The following is a 22596-nucleotide window of genomic DNA, read 5'->3' as shown; positions in this document are numbered from 1 at the left end:
TCCAGCAACGCCCAGGAAGAGCCGCAGCGGGCAAGGGTCGGCCATGAGCGACCAGCTGAGTCCAACCCTGGGCTGCTAGGGGCAGCTCCAGCAGCCCCTGAGCTCTCCTCGAAACCTCGGGTGGGCAGTGTCTGCCGTGGGATTCCTTTCCTCTATCAGAGCCCAAAGGGTCTCAGCCATGAGATGTCCGACCCTGACGTGTTCACATAGGGAAACTGAATCCTGGCTCAGGGAAAGGGCCGGCCCAAGAACTTTTGATCATCAGGGGTATTTTAAAGCAAAGAGTCCTCCAGTTCTGTCAGCCACCTCTCTTTCTATTCAGGAAACAAAACAGCCGCGGTCGTAGCTTCTGCCTGCTCTGTTCTGCATGCACGTCAGTTTGTCGTATGGCCCGAGGTAGTCCTGGATGATGGGGTCTTTTAGTTCAGGGCTTACATCCTCCAACATCCCGTGCTTCCCACAGCCCTGTACTTGGAAACAACCTAGTCTACATTGGTCTGAAAGAGCAACATTTTCTTCTAGCTTCATAAAGGGTCTCTGGGTGAATTCCTGCAGGACTTCCTGGGCCCGGAAGGAGGTCTGATAAATATTTCATTCCCATGCCTTTCCCCTTAGAATCTAAGAGGATGGAGCCCAGTACCTGTAAGAACAGTGAATCTGAGGAAGACTATGTTGAGGAAGAAGAGTCTGAGGAAGAGTGTGTTAGAGAGGAAGCTACCACCCCTAACTCTTCCCAGCAGGCACTTGCAAAACCTGACTATAAAGAGTTTGAGAATGGGGTTACCTTATCTGTTATAGCCAAGAAAATCCCAAAGAAAATCCTAAGTGCAACAGACACAGATGATTTGGAAGTTGGGAGAAGAAAGAGAAAGCGGAAACGAAGGTAACTTTCCCCTAGACCCCTAAGAGGTCTCGCTCTAGAGAGTCACCCCTTGACCACCATTTGGTAGGGGAGAATGTTGGGATATACGCTTTTCACGTTAGCCTTTGGGAGACCGGAGGAGAACCAGGTTGTGGTGCGCGTCCATCAATAATCCCAGCAATAGGAAGGCTGAGACAAAAGAATTACTATTCATTCCAGGCCATTTTGGGACCCTGATTAGAAAACCATATAGCAATGGGCTGAAGTGATGGCTCAATAGGGAAGAGAGCCTAGTGTGCATCACCAAAGGCCTGAGTTTGAATTCCCAATGCTCATCAAAAAGGGCGGGGGGAGCTGGTCATGGTGGTATATGCCTTTGATCCCAGCACTCAGGGGCAGGCTGATCTCTGAGTCCCAGGTCAGCCTGGTCTACAGAGCAAATTCCAGGACAGCCAGGGCTACACAGAGAAACACCCTCTTGAAATGAAAGACTGGAGCGGTATTAATCTTTGCTGCAACAGGAAAAAGATAATCAGAACCATTTGGGTCTGTCCAGCTTGGTGATTTGGCATGTTGGTTTGGTATTTAAGACGTTGCTAGAGAAAATGAATTTATATTATACATTTGTTAGCTGTTTCTTCACCTGAGCTCCCGGCAGCCTGGAGCCTCCCCTGCCCTCCCGCTCTGCCTGATTTCTGTTCTCCTTCATTTTAGACCCCTGGCCATCAACCTGACCAACTGCAAGTATGAGAGTGGTAAGCGCCGGCCCCATCTTCCACAGCTGTGTGTGCAAGAGGGGTTGTTCTTCTTCCTGGGACAGCCACAGCCATTCTCCCAGCCCCTAGCTCCTGCCTAGGTGACCTACTACCTACACCGAGGTTCCTGGGCGTCCCCAGGCTTAGCTCCTGGCAGCTGAGATGTCGCTATAGCAGCTTGTCACACTGGTAGGGAAGGTATCTCCACAGTTAGCTTGCAAAACCAAACACACACACACACACACACACACACACACACACACACACAAACCCACAAGCCAGGAACTTGCAGGTCAGAGGCTGGCAGATCTCTTGAGTTCTAGGCCAGTCTGACCTACATAGCAAGTGACAGCCAAGGCTACACAGTGAAACCCTGCCCTCCCCCAAGTAAAAACTAAAATAAAAAGGTTGCTAAGAATATAGCTCATTGGTAGAATACTTGTCTAGCATGCATGAAGCCTTGGGTTTGATCCTCAACACCCCATCAAACTGGTCCTGGTAGCTTATGCTTATAATCCCAGCATTTGGAAGATAGAGTCAAATGGATCAGAAGTTCAAGGTTATCTTTGGTTACAGAACCAGCAAAAATAAAATAAAATAAAATAAAAGAAAGAAAGAAAGAAAGAAAGAAAAAAGAAAAAATCTGACAAAATGTCACATTGTTCTACCCTTCAAATAAGGAGCATAAAGAAAAGTTAAAGCTGCTTTTGGGGCTGGAGAGAGCGCTCTTACACATGCACGCTTGTCCATACGGCTGGCAACCCAAGTTTAGTCTCTGGGGACCCACATGGCAGAAGGAGACCCTTGCTAATCATCTTCCAACTTCCACATGCATGACCTGACCCACGTGTGCCCACACACATACACGTGATTAAAAACAACAGAAATCTTTTTTGTTGTTGTTTTGTTTTGTTTTCGAGACAGGGTTTCTCTGTGTAGCCTGGCTGTCCTGGAACTTGCTCTGTAGACCAGCCTGGCCTCGAACTCCCAGAGATCTGCCTGCCTCTGCCTCCTGAGTGCTGGGATTAAAGGTGTGTGCCACCACTGCTCAGCAAAATAATGAATATCTTTTTTTTAAAAAAGATTTATTTATTTATCATGTATGCAACATTCTGCCTCTATGTATGCCTGCTGGCCAGATGAGGGCACCAGATCTCATTACAGATGGTTGTGAGCCACCATGTGGTTGCTGGGAAATGAACTCAGGACCTCTGGAAGAACAGTCAGTGCTCTTAACCTCTGAGCCATCTCTCCAGCCCCAATAATGAATATCTTAACAATAAGAACAACAACAGCAAAACCCGGCAGCTTTTGAAAGTTGAGAACATAGCTCAATGGTAAAGGACCTGCCTACCATGCAAAAAGTCCTAGGTTTGCGAGGCGGTTGTGTGCACGCCTTTAATCCCAGCACTCGGGAGGCAGGGGCAGGAAGATCTTTTTTGAGTTCGAGGCCAGCATGGTCTATAAAGCAAGTTCCAGGATAGGCTCTAGAGCTACAAAGAAACCTCATCTCAAAAAACAAAACAACAACAACAAAAAAGTCCTAGGTTTAATCTCCAACACCACAATAATGAAAACCGCGTTTTTTTCCCTTGAGAGGCTCTCAGGGGGCTTAACAATCAAAAGTAATAACCCAGCCAGGTCAGGGTTTTCATCGCTCTCCTCTTCTGACATCTGTACAAAGAGCCACTCAGAGTCTTAGGTGCCAGTGTGCTCCATCCAACCTAGGATCAGCTGTATATCCACATGGTCCTGACCCAGAGCAGCAGAGGTCTGGCTCTTGTTTTCTCTGCTAGCCTCATGAACTTGTGATTGCAGCCTGGTAACTAAGATGCTGGGGTAAGAACCACATGCCTTTACAATCTGCTCTTTGGTCAGGTCTGTTCCTTCTTCAGCCCAGCTAGAGTTCCAGGGCTCATGACTGGTGCCCAGGCTGGCAGCATTGATCTCCCTGTCTCTGCAGTGCGCCGGGCAGCCCAAATGTGTGGCCTGAAGGAAGTGGGGGAGGATGAAGAGTGGACTGTGTACTGGACAGACTGCTCTGTCTCACTGGAACGAGTCATGGACATGAAGAGGTTTCAGGTACCAACGTCCTGGCCCAGCATCCAAAATGAGCATTCCCACCCTGTCCGCCCCGGCACTGGGAGACTTCCTCTTCCCATTGCTGCACCTTGCTTATACAGACAGGGAGGCCACCCCCAGGTCTTCAGCTCCAATAAAATTATTCTTTTCTTGGCTCTCTGGAGCTTCTGTTACCTGAAGTAGGCGGTGGGTGGGCCCATCCCTGTCACATTGCTTGTTCTGACTGGTAGCATTTGACGAGGCTGCCTGCCTCACTGAGAGCAGGGGTGCCCATCTTTGCTTCACTGAAAGCAGGGGTGCCCATCTTGAAAGCTGCTTCAGGGCTAAGAGCAGAAGCCTAGGGATGTACCTCAGTGCTCTGTGGTGTGCAGAAGGCACTGAGTTTGATTTTCAGGATCTAAAAAGAAAAGGCGGGGAGGGGGATAATGGTTAGGTCAGATGGATGGTTTCGTATCTAAGCAGCTTAGCGTCACACATCTACCAAGAGAGCGTGGAAGAGCCAAGAATGATGACAGGTAGCGTGGAAGAGCCAAGTGTGGTGATAGACACCAGTGGTCCCAGCCCTTGGGAGGTGGAAACAAGGCTCAAGGAGGAGCTCAAGGCCAGCCTAACTACAATCCAGTCTTAAAAGAAAAAAAAAGAAAAGAAAAGAAAAACACACACACACTCCCGACCGAGAAGGGGGCCAGGAGAGAGAGCCAGCCAGCAACTGTACGCATGGGGCTGGGCGTGGTATGGTGGCACAGGACTGTCTGTAATCCCAGCAGTCTGCAGCTAGTCAAGAGGATGAGGTATTTGAGGCCATACACCTTGGGTTATATATCAAGACCCTGGCTCAGCACAACAACAACCAGAAGACAGGGTTTCATCATGTCTGGTGAAGTCGTGTGCAGCTTAGGGTTGAGGACTCCTGCAAGGAACGGGTTGGGAGGCGATTTCATCGTGGGAACATCATGAGTGCAGACGACAGATGTCTGCCCAGTCGCTAGATGATGGGGTTCTCTAGGAGCACCATCGGGTCTCAAGTCTGTCTTTATCTGAAATGTGATTATGCAGCACATGACTCATTGAAAAGTGTCTGTGGACTTCTTTAAGGGACTCCAGAAGGGGGGCCCAGGACACTGGAACTTATCCCAACCTAGTCTTAAGGGAGGAAGCAGAAGAGAGGAACTGTAGGTTTTGGAGAAGCCACAACTGCAGGGAACAGCTGTCAGATGAAGATGGCGGATTAACAGTAATCGCTTTCACAGAGGACTCCTATGATTGGTCAGATATTGCGAGGCAGTTCTATATTGCTTCTTCACTAAATTATTAACATCCCTGAGTGGCAGGTAGCAGTTTGTTAAAAAGAGGACAGGAAGGCTCAGAACACAGAGTCAGCATAGCTAGTAACTGAGGATGCCAGTTGAATGCGCTCGCCTATCTTTCGCTTCCACCTTCTATTCCTGCAGAGCAGAACAGCTTAGGGCCTCCAGCAGACACCCCATCCGTACTGTGTGGTCTCCGGGTGCTGTGGGGTGCATTCCCGATAGTCTTCTTAGTTCCTTTTCTCCTTGGTGTTTTCAAATCTTCAAGGAAATGTTTCCTTATTTCTTTGTGCTATCACGTATCATTCATTATTCTTCTATTAAAACGTCAGTGTGTGTGTGTGTGTGTGTGTGTGTGTGTGTGTCTGTGTGTGTGTCTGTGTGTGTTGCTGGAGACTGAACCTAGGACCTCATGCCCACTACTCAAAGGCCCCATCATGGAGCCTTATCTCCAGACAGGACTGAGTGAGGAGGTGACCGGAGGGCACAAAGGTCCTGGCTAGTCCACCCGTGTCCAGCAATTCTGCCTTTCTCAGCCGTGGTGTAGACATGTACTGGGGGGAGACATGGAGTGACTTCCAGCCTGCCTTAATGGAAGCTTCCTGTTTCACCCTTGCTGACTAAATACAATGCTTCCCTCCACTGGGATTTATTCCTTTCCTTCCCAATCTTTCTATGACTTTGTGGGATGTCCAGGTCCCAGGAGCTGCCACGCAGGGGCAGTATAACTCACTGACTCTTTTTCAGAAAATCAACCACTTCCCTGGCATGACAGAGATCTGCCGCAAAGATCTGCTGGCTCGGAACCTCAACCGCATGCAAAAGCTCTATCCAACCGAGTACAACATCTTCCCGCGAACCTGGTGTCTCCCTGCAGAGTGAGTGAGCCGAGACCCTGGGGGCAGGGTAAAGAGTTCCTCTCTGTGGTCTTGTGACCCAGATGTGTTTAAGAGGGTTGGAACTAGACCAAGACAGATTCAGCTGACTGGGAGTGGTGGCGCACGCCTTTAATCCCAATGCTCGGGTGAGAGAGGCAGGTGGATTTCAGTGTTTGAGTCAAGCCTGGTCTACTTAGCCAGTACAGGCTAGCCAGGGCTACAAAGAGAGACTGTCTCAAAAAGGAAAAAGAAAAGAAAAGAAAAGAAAGTTTCAGTTCACCAAAGCAAAAGTGGGTCCAAGTCTAAGTGCTCCAAGAAGAGCCTGGAAATAGATAACAAGAAGATGGCCATGGGGGTCCAGGACAGACAGGATGCACAGAAACCCTTTGACCGGCCTCTCTCTGCATGTAGCTATGGGGACTTCCAGGCCTACGGTCGTCAGCGGAAAACCCGCACTTATATCTGCAAGCCAGATAGCGGCTGTCAGGGCCGTGGCATCTTTATCACCAGAACCCCCAAGGAAATCAAGCCAGGAGAGCATATGATCTGCCAGCAGTACATCACCAAGGTGAAGGCCACCTCGGAACCCCCAGGCCTTTCCCCCTGCACCAGCATGCCTTATCCCTGGTACATCAGGGCGGAAGTCAAGCCTAGGCTCCTGCCCTCTCTGTTGCCCTTGTTGTCTTACAGACTAGAGCCATTGTTCAGAGCTAGCCAGCCTGGATTTGACTCACAGCTCCCCCAATTCCCAGACATAGGATCTTGAGTCTTGAGCAGTTATCTGGCCCTTTCCTTGGTGCTGTTTCCTCACTGTTGAGTGAGAGTAGCCACAGTAACTACTTTATCTGATTACTGTGAGGACTCAGTGTGTTACGTGTTGGAAGCACCTGTAATAACCATATATTACATGTGATAAGCACTTCAGAAGTTCATTAGTCTCCCCTCTGGGTTTGCACGCTCTTAGCCCTTCCTCATTGATGGCTTCAAGTTTGACATGCGAATCTATGTTCTGATCACTTCCTGTGACCCTCTCCGGATCTTCATGTATGAGGAAGGCCTGGCCCGTTTTGCCACCATGCCGTATGTGGAACCTAGCCATAACAACCTGGTGAGGAGGCAGGGTGGTACCCTCTTCTCTTTTCTTGCCATGAGTGCCTTGGTTCTAGGGACAAGCATGGTAGAAAAGTGTGCCATTGGCAGCCAAGACCAAGGAAGGAAGCCATTGAGAGCCATAGCACCTGGGGGAGCTCTTGTTGGGTGGCGACTGAGGAAAGGTTCTTTTTTTGTTTTCTGTTTTTGTTTTTCAAGACAGAGCTTCTCTGTATAGTTTTAGAGCCTGTCCTGGAACTCGCTCTGTAGACCAGGCTGGCCTCGAACTCACAGAGATCCTCCTGCCTCTGCCTCCCCAGTGCTGGGATTAAAGGCGTGCGCCACCACCCCCTGGCCGAAAGGTTCTTTCTGAAGTTACCCAGCACAGCCTCTTTCCCGGGATCATACAGGACAGTCCCTGGTAAAGAGCACCAGGAGATGAGCAGTCTTGGGGCAGAGCAGTAGATAGTAAGAAGCACCAAAGGGCGGGAGAGGCCGCATGGAGGCAGTGTGAGCAGATCCAGGGCCATTCACTTCGCAGGAGGATGTCTGCATGCACCTGACCAACTACGCCATCAATAAACACAATGAGAACTTTGTCCGAGACGATGCTGTGGGCAGTAAGAGGTATCCCCTATTCTGTTTCCCTTGCTTCCTCTGCCTTTAGTCCCACAGTGTCAGGAGCCCACGGAAGCTGGCTCTTGGGGAGCTGATTTCTTAGGAGTCTCTGCTTTTTAAGTCCCTAGTCCTGTGTCTGAGCTCTAGGCACAGACTCAGCAACCTACAGCCCTGATAACTAATCCTCGCCCCCAGCTGCTAGCAACCCTTTGAAGCCCAGGGTCCCAGGCATGGAATTGGGGTTAACGCCAGAGAGCCTCGTGCCTGCCTGCAGCCAGGCCCTGCTGGCATGGAACTTGGTCTTCCTCTGAGCACTGGGCCTCATAGGAAGCTGTCGACACTCAATGCCTGGCTGCGAGAGCACAGCTATGACCCCCGAAAGCTGTGGGGGGACATCGAGGACATCATCATCAAAACCATCATCTCAGCCCACTCTGTTCTTCGCCACAACTACCGAACCTGTTTCCCCCAATATCTGTGTGGAGGTACATGTGCCTGCTTTGAGATCCTGGGTTTTGACATCTTACTGGACCACAAGCTCAAGCCCTGGCTTCTCGAGGTAAGATTTCTCTCCTCGACTTGCCAAAGTCAGAGGCCTCACCCGGGAAGGAGTGCACTGACATGGTAGAATAGGAGGATGGGGAAGCAGAAGTCTCAGGGTGGGCAAGAACCAGAAAGCATGACTTCTACCATTTGCTGAGACAAACACTGGTGGCCTCTGACCTCGACAATAGTAATTCAGACTGGGCATGGTGGTACATGCCTATAATCTTGGAACTTGAGAAGTAGAGGAAGGAGGAGGAGGATTTCAGAATGAGTCTCGGCTACATAGTGAATCTGAGGCTAGCCTGGATTCAGTGAGATCTAGTCTTAAAAACCCAAGGGGAAAAAAAAAAAGCAAGCAAGCAAACACAGCAATCCATAGTCCAGATTTCCCAGTTGGTTGAGTGAGTCTTGCCCTTCAGGACCCTGTATCTGGAGTCCAGTTGTCTGGTTTTCTCTTCCTAGCCAATAGAAGGGTCAGGCCGCACCTCAGTGGTTAGCTCAGGCCACAGGAGGGAGCTGTGTCTCCCCAGTCCCCCAGTTAGACCTGCGAGAGACCGCCACCTACTCAGGTGGTCTGGGAAAGGGGCAATAAGGACTCCTCTCGGCAGGTCAACCACTCCCCAAGCTTCACCACAGACTCCCGCCTGGATCGAGAGGTGAAAGATGCACTTCTCTGTGATGCTATGAACCTTGTCAACCTCCGGGGCTGCGACAAGAAGAAGGTGATTGAAGAAGACAAGCGACGAGTCAAGGAGCGGCTTTTCCCGTGTCACCAACAGCCACGAGAAGCCAGGTGTGCCCATACCCGATAGATATTTGTTTATTTCAGACAGGTCTCTGCCTGGCCTGGAGCTCAATGTGCAGACCAGGTTGGTTTCAAACTCCCAGTTGCTGGGATTAAAGGTGGGGGGCTGGAGAGATGGCTCAGAGGTTAAGAGCACTGCCTGCTCTTCCAAAGGTCCTGAGTTCAATTCCCGGCAACCACATGGTGGCTCACAACCACCTGTAATGAGGTCTGGTGCCCTCTTCTGGCCTGCAGACATACACACAGACAGAATATTGTATATATAACAAATAAATAAATAAAAATAAATTAATTAATTAATATAGTATGTGCTTATTTTGTGTGTGTGTTTCTGCACTGTGCCACGCCAGACCTGTGGTCAGAGGACAACATGTGGTAGTTGGTTCTTGCCTTCCACCATGTTGGGTTATGGGAATTGAACTCGGGTCCTTAGGCTTCTTCTCATTAGTGACTACCCACTGAGCTACCTCGCAGGTCCTGGTAGGCGTTTAGCTGTGCAACTTAACTTCTTTATTATTACTTTCTTGAGAAAGGGAGAAGTCCATAAGGAGCTGATTAGCTTTTAAAAACTTTTTTTTTGCATAGATACTATACTACATATTGTACAGACATATTTTAAAAAATACATGGAGTGGTCTTTTTCATGCCCCTTTCCTGCAGCAAATGGTTTTCAGCTGACCCACGCCACTATTGTATTGTTCATACTTGTACAAGCATTTCAAAGTCTAAAGTGGGGCTGGAGAGATGGCTTGGCGGTTAAGAAGCTCTCAGACTGCCATTCCAAAGGACCTGAGTTCAACTCCCAGCACCCAGATGGTAGATTGAAATCATCTGTAACTCCAGTCCTAAAGCCTCTGACCCCTTCCTCTGTGGGCACTGCACATACACGGTGCACAGTCATACAGGCAGGTAAAACATCCATACACGTAAAAATAAATATTAAAAAAAGTCTAAATGTGTTTATACAAACTATTTCCTCCTTGTCTACCCAGAGTGTTAAATAAGTCACATTCTGTAGCTTTCTTCACTAGACTTGTAGGGAACTGTATGTAGTATGACTAGCTGGTTGGGCCTGTTTAGTTCTGTTTTTTTTTTGTTTGTTTGTTTGTTTTTTTTTATTTTCGAGACAGGGTTTCTCCGTAGCTTTTTGGTTCCTGTCCTGGAACTAGCTCTTGTAGACCAGGCTGGCCTCGAACTCACAGAGGTCCGCCTGCCTCTGCCTCCCGAGTGCTGGGATTAAAGGCGTGTGCCACCACCGCCCGGCTGTTACTTATTTTTTGACACATGTTCTTGCTATATACAGTAGCCCAGGTAGGCCTTGAACTAATGATGCACCATAACTCCCGGATGTTTTTTTCTTTTTTTACTATTTTTATTTAATCTTCAGAGTTTCAAACATGCATACAATATATTTTGATCAAATCCATCCCCCCACTGCAACCCCTAACCCCTCCCAGATTTACCCTCCAAACTTCTTTTTTTAAAAAATATTTATTTATTTATTATGTATACAATATTCTGTCTATGTGTATGCCTGCAGGCCAGAAGAAGGCACCAGACCCCATTACAGACGGTTGTGAGCCACCATGTGGTTGCTGGGAATTGAACTCAGGACCTTTGGAAGAGCAGGCAATGCTCTTAACCTCTGAGCCATCTCTCCAGCTCCCGAACTTCTTTTTTTAATAACCCACTGAGTCTGATTCGTGTTGTCTGTCTCCTCACCTCTAGCTCTTTCCATCCCCTCCTCCACGGGTGACTGAACCTTGCGGGGAAACTGGTTTGCTTTCTCTCAAGCTCATCTGGAGACCGATTCCTGAGAGTCCCTGTAATAATGACACACAGGAACAGTTTAGTTGTTTAGTAGATTTATTCTTTGTCACCCTTTATCTTCACTATAAAATAGGTTACAAACATGACAACTGGTTGCTAATACTGAAATTGTATTTTTGTTCATGAGACATAAAATTGAATTGAATTAATCTGGAGAATACCATTGTTTTTCTCTGTTTGCATTTTGATGTACGGAGGCAAAGTGTATTTGATTCCTTGAAATAGCCTTAGGTGCATAGCAGGTGCTCAAATGTTTGGTGGTGAATGGGGGTGAGGGATAATTGTGAGCACCCCAAAGAATCCCAAAAGATTGGGGGACACATCTGAATGGATCATGTCTTTAGTGGGAAAAATGTGTGGGAAAATACTGTACTAAAGAATCGAAAGAATCCTGGTGTCATGGTACAGGACATTCCCAGCACTTAGGAGGGAGATTCAGGAGGGTTATAAGATCAAGGCTGGCTTGAGCCACTTAACAAGATCTTGTCTCAAGCAAATGAACCAAACAAATGTTAAAAACACAAGTTTTTTTTTCTTTTTCACAGTCTAGGAATGAAGTGTGTGCCTCCCGGTATAAGCATGAGGCCGGCTAGCTGGCCTTGGTCTCACTAAGGAGCTGAGGCTGGATTTGAACTCTAGCTCCTCCTGCCTCTGCCTTCCCAGTGTTGGGATTATAAACCCGCAGCACATCTAGTTTAATCTTTTTTCTTTTTTTACATTTTCTGTGACAAATGGGTATTACTCTTACAATTAGGAACCCGAAAGACTCTGGTAACTAGATTGTTTGCTTATGAATAGATCACTCTGTACTTAGGATGAGAATCAGAATTCTGGAAACCAGACCTAATTTGACAATTAAGTACATGGTGGGGCTGGCCATGAGCTTAGATCCTTCCCTACACAAGCAGGGGTCTCAGGGAGACCAGGCAGCATTAGGAGGTTTTGAAAGCCTGAGCCAATATTCTTCTCTCTCTGGGGCATTTTCACAGCCCTTCTCTGACTTCCCTGAGCTTGGTTCCTATAGGCGAGAACAGATTGAGTCATCCCAGGCTGCCATGCAGGACCAGGAACGATATGAAGATTCCCACCTAGGGGGCTACCGGCGGATCTACCCTGGGCCTGACTCAGAGAAATATGCACCCTTCTTCAAGCACAATGGCTCTCTCTTCCAGGAGACTGCTGCCTCCAAGGCCAGAGAGGAGTGTGCCAGGTACCTTGGCTGCATTTTCCTTTGTACAGGTGGGTTGGGCACAAATCCTGAAGTTAAACTGCTCCCCAGCAGGGCAAGAGGAAGCCACATACTTGAGGAAGGAGAAATAGAACAAAAAATTCTAACAGGTTCTCTCTGTGTTCAGGCACATACGTGCATGCCTTCTTCACTTGAATATATGATGTGTGTACGCACATACGTGCATGCCTTCTTCACTTGAATGTATGATGTGTGTGTACGCACATACATGCATGTAGAGGCCAGAGGACAACCTTGGATGTTGTCCCTAGCTGTTCATCTTGTTGATGCGTCTTTACATATGTAAAGATCACATTTACTTATTTTTGTATGTACGTATGGACATGTGTACATGTGCGTGTGTACGTATACCATGATGCACATGTGGAAGTGAAGTGAACTTTCAGGGGTCAGTTGTCTCCTTCGAGCATGTGGGTTCTAGCACCATAATTCAGGTGGTCAGGTTTGGTGGTTGCTGGTAAGCACCTTTGCCAACCAGCCGAGCCATCCTGCCAGTCCCACTTTGTTTTTATTCTTTATTATTATTATTATGCTGTTGTTGTTGTTTTTCTCATGTGACAGGGTTTCTCTGTGTAGCTCTGGAGCCTATTCTGGCACTCTCTCTGTAGACCAGGCAGGCCACAAACTTGCATAGATCCGCCTGCCTCTGCCTCCTGACTGCTGGAATTAAAGGTGTGCGCCACCACCACCGGACATAAGTTTTGTGTTTGTGAAACTGGGTCTCAATATATAGTTTTGATTGACCGGCAACTTGCTGTGTAGATGAGGCTGGCCCCAAATGCATAGAGTTTTGCCTGCCTGCGCTTCCCAAATGCTGGGACTAAAAGGGCGTACCACAGTGTCTGGCCCACTTTAGTTTTTGAGTCTCTCATTGGCCTGAAACTCACCAAGTAGGCTAGGCTAGCTGGCCAGCAAGAATCGCAGGGACCTGCCTACTTTTGCCTACACAGTAGGCAGTGCCGCAGTGCCGAGAAGTGTGTGCTACCACACCTAACTTTTTTTTTCCATGACAAGGTTTCTCTGTGTAGCCTTGGCTGTCCTGGAACTCACTCTGTCTCACTCTGTAGACCAGGCTGGCCTTGAACTCACAGAGGTCCACCGGTTCTGCCTGTAGTGCTCGGATAAAAGGCGTGCACCACTACCACCACTTCCAAGCCCTGACTGTTTTTTTGTTTTGTTTTGTTTTACACAGATTAGAAGGCCTGAATTCAGGTCAAGGACTTGACTGCCAGAGCTGTCCTCCCAGCTCACCAACAGATTCTTTTTTTTTTTTTTGTTTTTGTTTTTGTTTTTGTTTTTCGAGACAGGGTTTCTCTGTGGCTGTGGAGCCTGTCCTGGAACTAGCTCTGTAGACCAGGCTGGTCTCGAACTCACAGAGATCCGCCTGCCTCTGCCTCCCGAGTGCTGGGATTAAAGGCGTGCGCCACCATCACCTGGCTACCAACAGATTCTTAATGAGTCTTTCCTTTAGTGCGATTCCTGGACTTTCTCTCATCAGTTCCAACAACACAAACAACAAAACAAAGCAGGAAAGCCCATCCTGCTTTCCTTCTCGCACCCCCTTCTCCCCACACCTTCTTTCTCCAGTGTCTGAAACTGCTGTGTCTTGTCAGGCAGCAACTGGAAGAGATTCGTCAAAAGCAGGAACAGCAGGAGAATCCAGGCACCAAAAAGCGAAAGGAAAACAAGGACCAGAACCAGGGTGAATCAGCTGGGGAGAAAAGCCGATCAAGAACAGGAGCACGGAGCCTTATCACCAACTTGGCTTATAGGAACCGGAACCAGGAGAAAGAGGTGTCAGGGGCTGTGGCTCTTATCTTTTCACTCAATTGGGACCACTAGAGAAGGGACTCTCCGCTGTCCTCTCCTCTCCTTGCTTGAGAGAGATGAGTCTCTAACTAGTAAATTGAATCTGACCCTTTGGAACAGAAGGTGAGAGGATGGACAGCTAAGGGAACCTTACAGTAGGGTCTGGGGAGGGAAAGAAGTAGAGCAGGGCAGGGGTCCTGCAGCAATCCTTGCTGACAGTGTGAGCCTCATCTTGGACATCCTGTATCTCTCCTGTGCCTCGTAGCTGATCCCAGTACACATGGACTCCATGCAGCCTCAGGACATTGTGGAAGAGGAAGAGCTTGAGCGGATGAAGCTCCTGTTACAAAGAGAGAATCTTATCCGAAGCCTGGGTATTGTAGAGCAGCTCACCCGCATGCTGTACCCCAGCCACCGGGGCCACAGAAAGCTTCATGAATATCGGGTGAGGGTCCCTGCGAAGCCTCTCACAAAGCCAGGGAACAAGGGCTGTGACACCAACACGTGGTGGTGGTTACACCAAAGGAGGTTTATGTGATGGTAACTATCACTGGAGCCTGGGAGAGGGTCTGTTGGTCCCATAATGGCTGTTGCCAGGCCCCCTTGGGTTTGGTATTGCCACCCAGCAAAGTGCAGCTCCCAACTTTCTCAACGGCAAAAGATGTGCTCTATCCCTATTTCATAGTAACCCGCAACTTCTGACTGACAAATAAGAAGACCACCACATGCCCAGTGGCTTCTGTGTAATCACCCTAGCACTGCCAATGCCCTGGCTCTATGGGAGCTAAGTAAACAGTCTTGGGCCAACAAAACAGCTGCCGTTTTCACTATTCCCTGGGCTAGTAACAAACCTGCTGGGCCCTCTGTTTTTGTTGAACCCCAAAAGAATAACTAGTTAAACAGTGGCTGTGGCCTAGAAGAGATTGTTCTATGTTTTAGTTACGTATTTCTTCCAACATTCTACCCAGCCTCGCAAGAAATATGGTAAGGGGCTGCTCTTCTCCTCTAGCCTAGATTTCACCAGGATGGGCTGGGCAGTCAGGAACTGCAACCTGTGAATTTGGTCCCATTGGTGTTCCTGAGAGAGGCTGCCACAGAACAGGTCCCTCCTCATTTCCTGCAACCACTTCGGCCCCATGAATTGATCCCCAGGATCTTAGGGCCACTGTCAAGCATGACTCCCGCAATTGCACAGCATTCTCGGTACCATCTGCAGCCCAAGAGCGTCAACTGGATAAGAGATCCAGCAACCATTGGCGCCTGTTCATTGTCAATGAAGAAATCTGGGAGGCAGTATTTTTCCAGCTCTAGAGTCAGGCTCACTAGCCGTAAGTATACAAAACTAGCTTTGGTCACTTTGACTGGTGTGAATTCCCAGTAGCGAATATTACAGCTGGGATGCTCCCAAGACAAAAAGTGGCACGCCTGGTAGCGTAGCAATGGGGGAAGGCGGTGGACCCGCTTATCTATTTGCTGCTATCTAGTGACCCTGGTGATAGACAGGGCAGAAACAGCCCCAGTCAGTCCTCAACAGAGGTTGACAGGCAAATGGACACGTAAACAGACTAATAAAAATACAGTGTGGTAAAGATGCTGGAGGGAAGCGTGGGATGCCATTCTTCTGTGTAATTGGACCACAGTTGGGAAAGAGGTGAGAACATCTCTTCCATGAGTACCCCAGCTTAGTGGGGAATCCATGTTTCTACCACAGAAGGCCAAGCCAGCAGAAGGCTAGAAGCTATAAACCGAGCCCTGTCAGGATCAGTGCCACCCACTTTAACCCCAAAGCAGGGCTGTCTTCTCCAGCCCGACAGACAGCAAAGTGACTCATGGACCGAATGCTGCACCTTGCCCTCCATGGTAAACTCTGAACACAGAGGAGCCAAGGCTGGGGATATCACCCTTTGCCCTGCCTCTGCGCCAGTGCTGCAGCATTCCAGCCCACTCCTCAACATCATCCAACACAGGTAAAAGAAGGGACGCCCAGCACGCAACCAACAGAGCAAATGGCCTGCAATCTTTGCTCATTGAAAGACTGCCACCAAGTTCCAGTTTGAAAAGCTCTGGCCAGGACCTTTGTTGGCAAAAGGCATAGCCCAAAGACACCAAGGATTCTTCAATATTCTAAGATTCTTTGGGGGAATCGCTTAAAAAAAAAAAAAAGATGAAGAGCTAAGGCCAGCATGAATGCATCTCTGCTCGTCAAGCCTTAGGCTGGGTTTCTCGCTAAGTGGTGGGTCTGAACCCTGGGGCTGGAGGTCACTGGGCAACAAGGAGTTCCTTTCCCAGTGGAGTCAAATGCCCAAGGTACTGTTTAGTCACCATCAGAGGATTGCTGAGGGTCCGCCCATCCTGCCACAGTGGCAGAATCAGGCAGGCCTGGGCAGCCTGTGCCAGAGGGGCGGCTCTGGGCAATGAACTCGTCTTTTTATTAAAGTTTATGTCGTTTTCCAGGCGCGTCCTGTACCTCCTTTCGATCCTCGCGTCTGAGGCAAGCTCTTCTCACAGTTACAGTAGGGAAGCCCAGCGTGGTGGCTCGGCCCTGTAATCCCAGTTACTTGGGAAGCTGAGGCAAGAAGATGATGAACTCAGGCTAGGATAGTTCAGTCTCAAAATGTTTGGTTTTCTTTTAAATGGCGAGGGAGACCATTTGCCTAGCATGTACGAGGACCTGGCTTGGCTCCCCAACACCGCAAAAACAAAATAAGAAGAAAAGGGTGGGCAACTGGGCAGTACAAGGGCAACCTCCGCCTTTTGGTAAACTGAAGGCTTACGGTCCCGCTCTACTACCGGTTCTCCATTCTGCTTCCGATCCCGCCCGCTCGCTTCCGGTCGCGAGCTGCGGAGGACTGTCTTGGGTCGCGATGGCGCTTACCCTGAGCCTCTGGTTCGGCGGTCGTGTCCGGGCTGCTGTCGCTCGTTGTGGGTTCGCGACCCAGGGCGTGGCGGGACCGGGCCCGCTCAGCCGCGAGCCGGACCCCGATTCCGACTGGGAGCCGGAGGAGCGGGCGCTCCAGGAGGTGGAGAGGTACCGGCTCCTTGGAGGGCCCTCAGCCTGAAGCTAGGCCTCCCGCCCCCCAGTTCCGGGCGTCCAGCGACCGCGTCCGCAGAGGCTCTAGTTTCTTCTCACCCGTTGTTGAGGGTGCAGGGGCAATTGGTCAGCTCCCCTGGGACCCCTGGGATCATCGCTAGCGATGTGTTTCATCTCCCGCTCAAAGAGTTGGGCATGCTTATAACAAGGTGTTATCTTTCTGGGGCGGTGTACAGAGAGTTGCTTTAACCTGGCAGACATGGCCGGGCTGCCTTTGTGGGCAAACAAGGGGGCTGGGCTCTCCGTGCTGTAGTCCGAGGCTCTTTAAACACCCATCTTGCTTCCACGCATGGCTTCTGCCGTTGGTTCTTTCCCCCAGCACTCTGAAACGACAGAAAAATGCAATACGGTTCCAGAAAATTCGAAGGCAAATGGAGGCTCCCGGTGCGCCACCCAGAACACTGACGTGGGAAGCCATAGAGCAGATCCGGTAAGATTCTGTTTTCAAAATGAGATTTTCTTCTTGAGGATTTTAATTTTGTTGCCTTTTCAGCAGAAGATGCCCGTCTAGATTGTTTTGGTTTTTGTGATGCTGGGGTCAACATAGGACCTCACCTATGGTCCGCCAAAAGCTCTACCTCCGAACTACATCTCCAGCGCGGGTTTAGTGCGCTGCCATTATGGACGGTTGGTTGGTGGTTTTGGGTTTTGTTTTGTAACAAAGTTAGTATTTGTAGAGGCCCAAGCGCCTAACATCCGAATAGAAAGCTATGTCCCACTGAGATCTTGCAGAGGAAGTTTCCGCGTTTATGTGCGTTGTCTTTGGAAGAGAACTGTGATTTACAAGTATTGGAAGGAAACTTTCTTCTTGACAGTCTCATGCAGCCCAGGCTGGCCTCTAGCACACTGAACTCCTTATCCTTCTGAGTGCTGTGTGTGGGAGGGAGAGTGCAGGTATGTGCCAACTTGCTTGCAATTTTTTCTTTTTCTTTTTATTGGGGAGGGGACAGGGCTACTCTGTAGACTGGGGTAGCCTGGAATCTGGAATTCTTGGCAGTCCACCTGCCTCTGTCAAGTGCTAGGATTATAGGATTACATTGTGTGTGAGCCACCACTATTGCTTGAAGGGGGTCTTAAAAGAATTTTTCTTTTTTTTTTTTTCTAACTATTAAGGTCTCTTAGGAGCTGGGGTGATAGCTCAGTTGGTAGCTTGCTATTGTAATTGTAATTCCAGCAGTGGAGAAATGGGAAGCAGAAACGAGACAAGGCACATCCCTGGAGCTGCAAGGCCAGTTGGTCACCTCCACAGTAAAGGTGCGGGCCAGTGAGACCCTGTCTCAAAAGCATAGATGGCATCAGAGGACCAACATTAGAGATTGCCCTCTGACCTCCATGCACCAAGACACATACATGCACCCTCTACAGATGAACACACACACAATTTTTTTTAGATCCTGTTTTAGCTAGATTTGGCCAGCATATAACTGTAATCCCACTACAGAGGAGGTGTGGGACAGAGGCAGGTGAATCTCCCTGAAAGCCCCAGTGACCTACATTCTGAGTTTGAGGGCAGCCAGGACTGCATAGTGAGATTCGTCTCAAACATTTGAGAAAGTCTCATTTATCCCAGGCTGGTCTGGAATGTGCTCCTTGGCTGAGATGACTTCCTTCCTGACTCTCTTAAGTGCTGGGATGACATATGTGTACCACATCTGTTTATATGATTGGATCTGGGGCCTCATACATGCTTAACCAAACCGCTACGAACTGAATTACATCTTTTTTTTTTTTTATTTATTATGTATACAATATTCTGTCCGTGTGTATGCCTGCAGGCCAGAAGAGGGCACCAGACCTCATTACCAGATGGTTGTGAGCCACCATGTGGTTGCTGGGAATTGAACTCAGGACCTTTGGAAGAGCAGGCAATGCTCTTATCCACTGAGCCATCTCTCCAGCCCCCTGAATTACATCTTAAAATCCTTCTTTTTTGCTTTTTCTAAGGTTTTTGTTTTTTCATCTGCTTGGTTTTGCTTTGCTTTTTGAGACAGTCTTCACTGTGTAGTTCAGTCTGGCTTGAAACTCTTGATCTTTGCCCTCTCTTCAATCCTGGGATTACAGATGGGTGCTGTTAGCCCTCCCTCTGCTCCACCGGTAACACGGTGCATATTAAGAATTATTTGCTCTATTTGTGTTTTGTTGTTTTGCTTTTCCCCTAGGACAGGGTTTCTCTGTGTAGCCCTTGCTGTCCTGGGAACTCAATTTATAGACTAGGCTGGCCTTGAACTCACAGAGATCCGCCTGCCTCTTCCTCCTGGGTGCTGTGATTAAAGGCGTGTGCCACCACCATCCAGCAAGTTTTCATCTCTCTTTTTTTTTTTTTTTTTTTTTTTTTTTTTTTTGGTTTTTCGAGACAGGGTTTCTCTGTGGTTTTGGAGCCTGTCCTGGAACTAGCTCTGTAGACCAGGCTGGTCTCGAACTCACAGAGATCCGCCTGCCTCTGCCTCCCGAGTGCTGGGATTAAAGGCGTGCGCCACCACCGCCCGGCAAGTTTTCATCTCTTAAATCACAAACTGCATACTATAAATTCTGTTCCAATCTTTTCTTTTTACACTCACTGTGTACTTTTGCTTTGTCCACTTTAGTAGTGAAGTGGAGCTCAGAGCATTTATCTAGTAGGCATGAGGCCCTGGGGTCAGTCCCAAGAACACCACCTTCCCTTCCTGACCTGGGAAAAAAAGTATTACTTAAGTCTTTAGAGGTGCACAGTGAGCCACAGTTTATCTTACCTGTCTTCTGTTAAAGGTGTTTAAATTCTTAACCTTACAAAGCATTCTCCAAGCTGGGGAGGAGGTGAGGAGTGGGGTGGTTGCACTCTCCATGAGTTCAAGGACAGCCTGGGCTAAACAGAAACCCTATCTCCAAACCAAAATAAATAAAGAAATATTAAAGATAAAAAGAGCTCTCCAGTAAACAGCTTTGTATATGTAGTATGCAGCATATCTACTAGAAATAAGATATTTGTATTATAATAAATAGTAATAAGTAGCCCTGTGTTGACTATATACCCTTTTCCATTTGTATGAGAAAGACTCTAATTAACAAAGAGAACACTAGAGAGCTGGGTAAAGACTTTGTACCGTCTCCTGGATACCCAGGAAACTGTACTATTCCTCATCCCCAAGGTTCTGAGAATCCTCTTCAGAGCCTCAAACACACTGCCACCGAGGAATAGTCCTCTACATGTTATTGTCTCAGGCTTTTTTTCCTTTGGAGATAAGGTCTTATGTAGCCCTGGCTGACCTCAAGTTCATAGAGATCGGCTTGCCTCTACCTCTGGAGTGTTGGGATTTAAAGATATGTGCCACCATTCCTGACTTTTCTGCCACTTGGGAAATAGCTTTTAACCAACCTTCCAGCTTCCTCCCTATCAGGTCCTTGCCTGTAGTCAATAAATGTCCTTTAGCTTCAACCCGCCATCTTGTTCTTTACTGCCCATTATCTTGCAAATGACAGCTGTCAGCCAAACTATTTCCTGATGCAGTTTTTTTTTTTTTTTTTTTGGTTTTTCAGTTAATGGTTCCCGTGTTTCTTGCTCTACAAGCAGTATCTTTGCTTTCTCCTTTGTATTTTTCCGGCTTACTCCTGACCTTTTAGATCATCTCTATGTTGGACTTCGCTGTTTGCACACAGTATAGAATTAATTGGCACAGTCTAAGGGCTGCCTTCAGTCTTCCCCAAACTCTTTTACTTATTTGTCACTAGCATTATCACTTCTAACTCTTCTCATAGGAGACTTACTCGCAATCTGAAAAACTGCTGTTTTTCCATAGGTATTTACATAAGGAATTTGCAGAGTCCTGGTCGGTTCCCAGGTTGGCAGAAGGCTTTGATGTCAGCACCGATGTTATCAGAAGGGTTTTAAAAAGTAAGTTTGTTCCCACTTTGGAGCAGAAACTGAAGCAGGATCAGAAGGTCTTGATAAAAGCTGGTTTCGCCTCGGCTTCTGGAGATGCAGTGAAGTCACTCAGTGCAGGGCATTCTGTTTCTGGCCTGCTGCCGCCAGGGGATGAAGTTTTGTCTAAACGTCAGACTCACAGCACAGCAGGTGCACAGAAGAGCCAGAAAGAAAGGACTAAAAGAGAAAGCTTGCTGCCTGCCACTGCAGCCACGGGCCATCAGAGAAAGCGTGAGAAGCACACCACCAGCGATTCGGAAGCCACCAGAAGAGCTGATGGTGACAGAGTGCCAGGTGTAGAGAAGCCAGGGGAGCTGAAGGCTGGGGAGCCACGTGATCAGAATTTCACCAGCAAAGTCGTACAGCGGGGACGTGAGTTCTTTGACAGCAATGGGAACTTTCTCTACAGAATTTGAGCCTGGGCCTGACTTTCAGAGATGCCTTCACACAGCTGAGCAAGTAGATTTGCAGTTGCCAGCATTCCTGCCGATTTGGAAGAAAAATTAAGGCTAGGATGTGGGTGGAGGAGCTACTTGACTAGAGTCAGACTTCTGGAGTAAGCCCCATTGGACCCTGCGGATCTAAATACTCATTCATCCTTACTGCTTGGTCTCTCTGTTGAGAACAAGAATTACATGTCATGAATGTCTGTTACTGTGTTGGGAGGAAATGGAAAGCCTGCCTCCTGACCTCATTTCTTTCTTGATCACTAACTGTTCTCGCACAGTTTAATCAGTTGGTTTCCTTATGTGCAAAATAAAGTAAAGCATTAGAATTATAACTAGCTCCATCTGTCTACGACAAACAGATCTTAAGTCTCTCATCGCTTACTCCTCAGTGAGCCATATAGCTCTAGTTATTGCCGCTATCATAATCCAAACTCCATGGAGTTTTATAGGAGCCACGACACTAATAATCGCTCACGGCCTAACCTCCTCCCTATTATTCTGCCTAGCTAATACAAACTATGAACGCATCCATAGCCGAACAATAATTATAGCCCGAGGTCTACAAATACTATTTCCCCTAATAGCTACATGATGAATTCTAGCAAGCCTAGCTAACCTTGCTCTACCACCAACAATTAATCTAATAGGAGAACTAATAATCACAACCTCTATATTTTCCTGATCTAATCCATCCATTATTCTCCTAGGAATAAATATTCTTATCACTTCCATCTACTCAATTTACATAATTGTTACTACACAACGAGGCAAACTAACTAATCATATAAACAACCTACAACCTTCATATACACGAAAATCCACACTCATAGCCTTACATATTCTACCACTCATCCTACTTACTATTAACCCTAAACTAATTATAGGCCCCACACTATGTTAATATAGTTTAAAAAAACATCAGACTGTGTAACGGCGTAAATGAATGCAGACAGAGTGTAAAAATATATATATAGCTTTAATGTAGAAATAGACTTACAGAACCACCGTTCCCGCGGCGACCAGGAAAGCAGAAGCGAGAAGCTCGGAGCTTGCTCGCCAAATTTATAGGCAGACATTAGCCCGAGGCGAACACGCCCCTTAAGGGGCGGGACTTATCCCTACATCTCCCCTTTTTGTCTAAATAAGACAGAACTAAACCAAATACAACTACATACAATAACAACAAATAATAAATACAACAAACAATATTGAGAACAAAAGCTTTGCTAAACATTCTATCTCAAGAAGTCCAAATAATGTAAAGAGTAACTACAATTATATAATCTTCAACTCAGTCAAAAATCTGAGAAGGGAATAAACACTACTCA

General features: G+C 47.8%; 2 protein-coding genes across 2 annotated transcripts; both read left to right on the top strand.

Annotated features, from left to right (window-relative positions):
• The first annotated feature begins 409 nt into the window (after nucleotides 1–409).
• On the top strand, nucleotides 410–16365 carry LOC121450053 (tubulin polyglutamylase TTLL13). Its single transcript, XM_041654735.1, has 14 exons — nucleotides 410–883; nucleotides 1577–1617; nucleotides 3581–3699; nucleotides 5754–5884; nucleotides 6296–6452; nucleotides 6849–6992; nucleotides 7515–7600; nucleotides 7919–8150; nucleotides 8746–8930; nucleotides 11797–11982; nucleotides 13635–13815; nucleotides 14096–14275; nucleotides 14840–15158; nucleotides 15798–16365. Exons 1-14 carry the CDS (start codon nucleotides 600–602, stop codon nucleotides 15923–15925), a joined length of 2373 nt encoding a protein of 790 aa, XP_041510669.1. The 5' UTR covers nucleotides 410–599; the 3' UTR covers nucleotides 15926–16365.
• Nucleotides 16366–16634: 269 nt separating this feature from the next.
• On the top strand, nucleotides 16635–22164 carry Ngrn (neugrin, neurite outgrowth associated). The gene is made up of 3 exons (XM_041654749.1): nucleotides 16635–16858; nucleotides 17241–17351; nucleotides 20695–22164. The coding sequence occupies exons 1-3, from the start codon at nucleotides 16695–16697 to the stop codon at nucleotides 21233–21235; spliced, it is 816 nt and encodes a 271-aa protein (XP_041510683.1). The 5' UTR covers nucleotides 16635–16694; the 3' UTR covers nucleotides 21236–22164.
• The last annotated feature ends 432 nt before the right edge of the window (nucleotides 22165–22596 follow it).

Source organism: Microtus oregoni, unplaced genomic scaffold (assembly GCF_018167655.1).
Source record: "Microtus oregoni isolate MIOR12 unplaced genomic scaffold, Mior012 000000F_ref0000247, whole genome shotgun sequence".
Classification (NCBI taxonomy): Eukaryota; Metazoa; Chordata; class Mammalia; order Rodentia; family Cricetidae; genus Microtus; species Microtus oregoni.
Note: the sequence above shows the minus strand (reverse complement) of the source record. Positions and strands in the feature narration are given on the sequence as shown.

Bases quoted from the DNA above. Each gene is read 5' to 3' on its own strand.
- LOC121450053 (XM_041654735.1), top strand. From the start codon at position 600: ATGCCTTTCCCCTTAGAATCTAAGAGGATGGAGCCCAGTACCTGTAAG. The intron at 1,618-3,580 runs GTAAGCGCCGGC...CTGTCTCTGCAG, and splicing joins CAACTGCAAGTATGAGAGTG to TGCGCCGGGCAGCCCAAATG. The intron at 6,993-7,514 runs GTGAGGAGGCAG...TTCACTTCGCAG, and splicing joins AACCTAGCCATAACAACCTG to GAGGATGTCTGCATGCACCT.
- Ngrn (XM_041654749.1), top strand. From the start codon at position 16,695: ATGGCGCTTACCCTGAGCCTCTGGTTCGGCGGTCGTGTCCGGGCTGCT. The intron at 16,859-17,240 runs GTACCGGCTCCT...TCTTTCCCCCAG, and splicing joins GCGCTCCAGGAGGTGGAGAG to CACTCTGAAACGACAGAAAA. The intron at 17,352-20,694 runs GTAAGATTCTGT...GTTTTTCCATAG, and splicing joins GAAGCCATAGAGCAGATCCG to GTATTTACATAAGGAATTTG.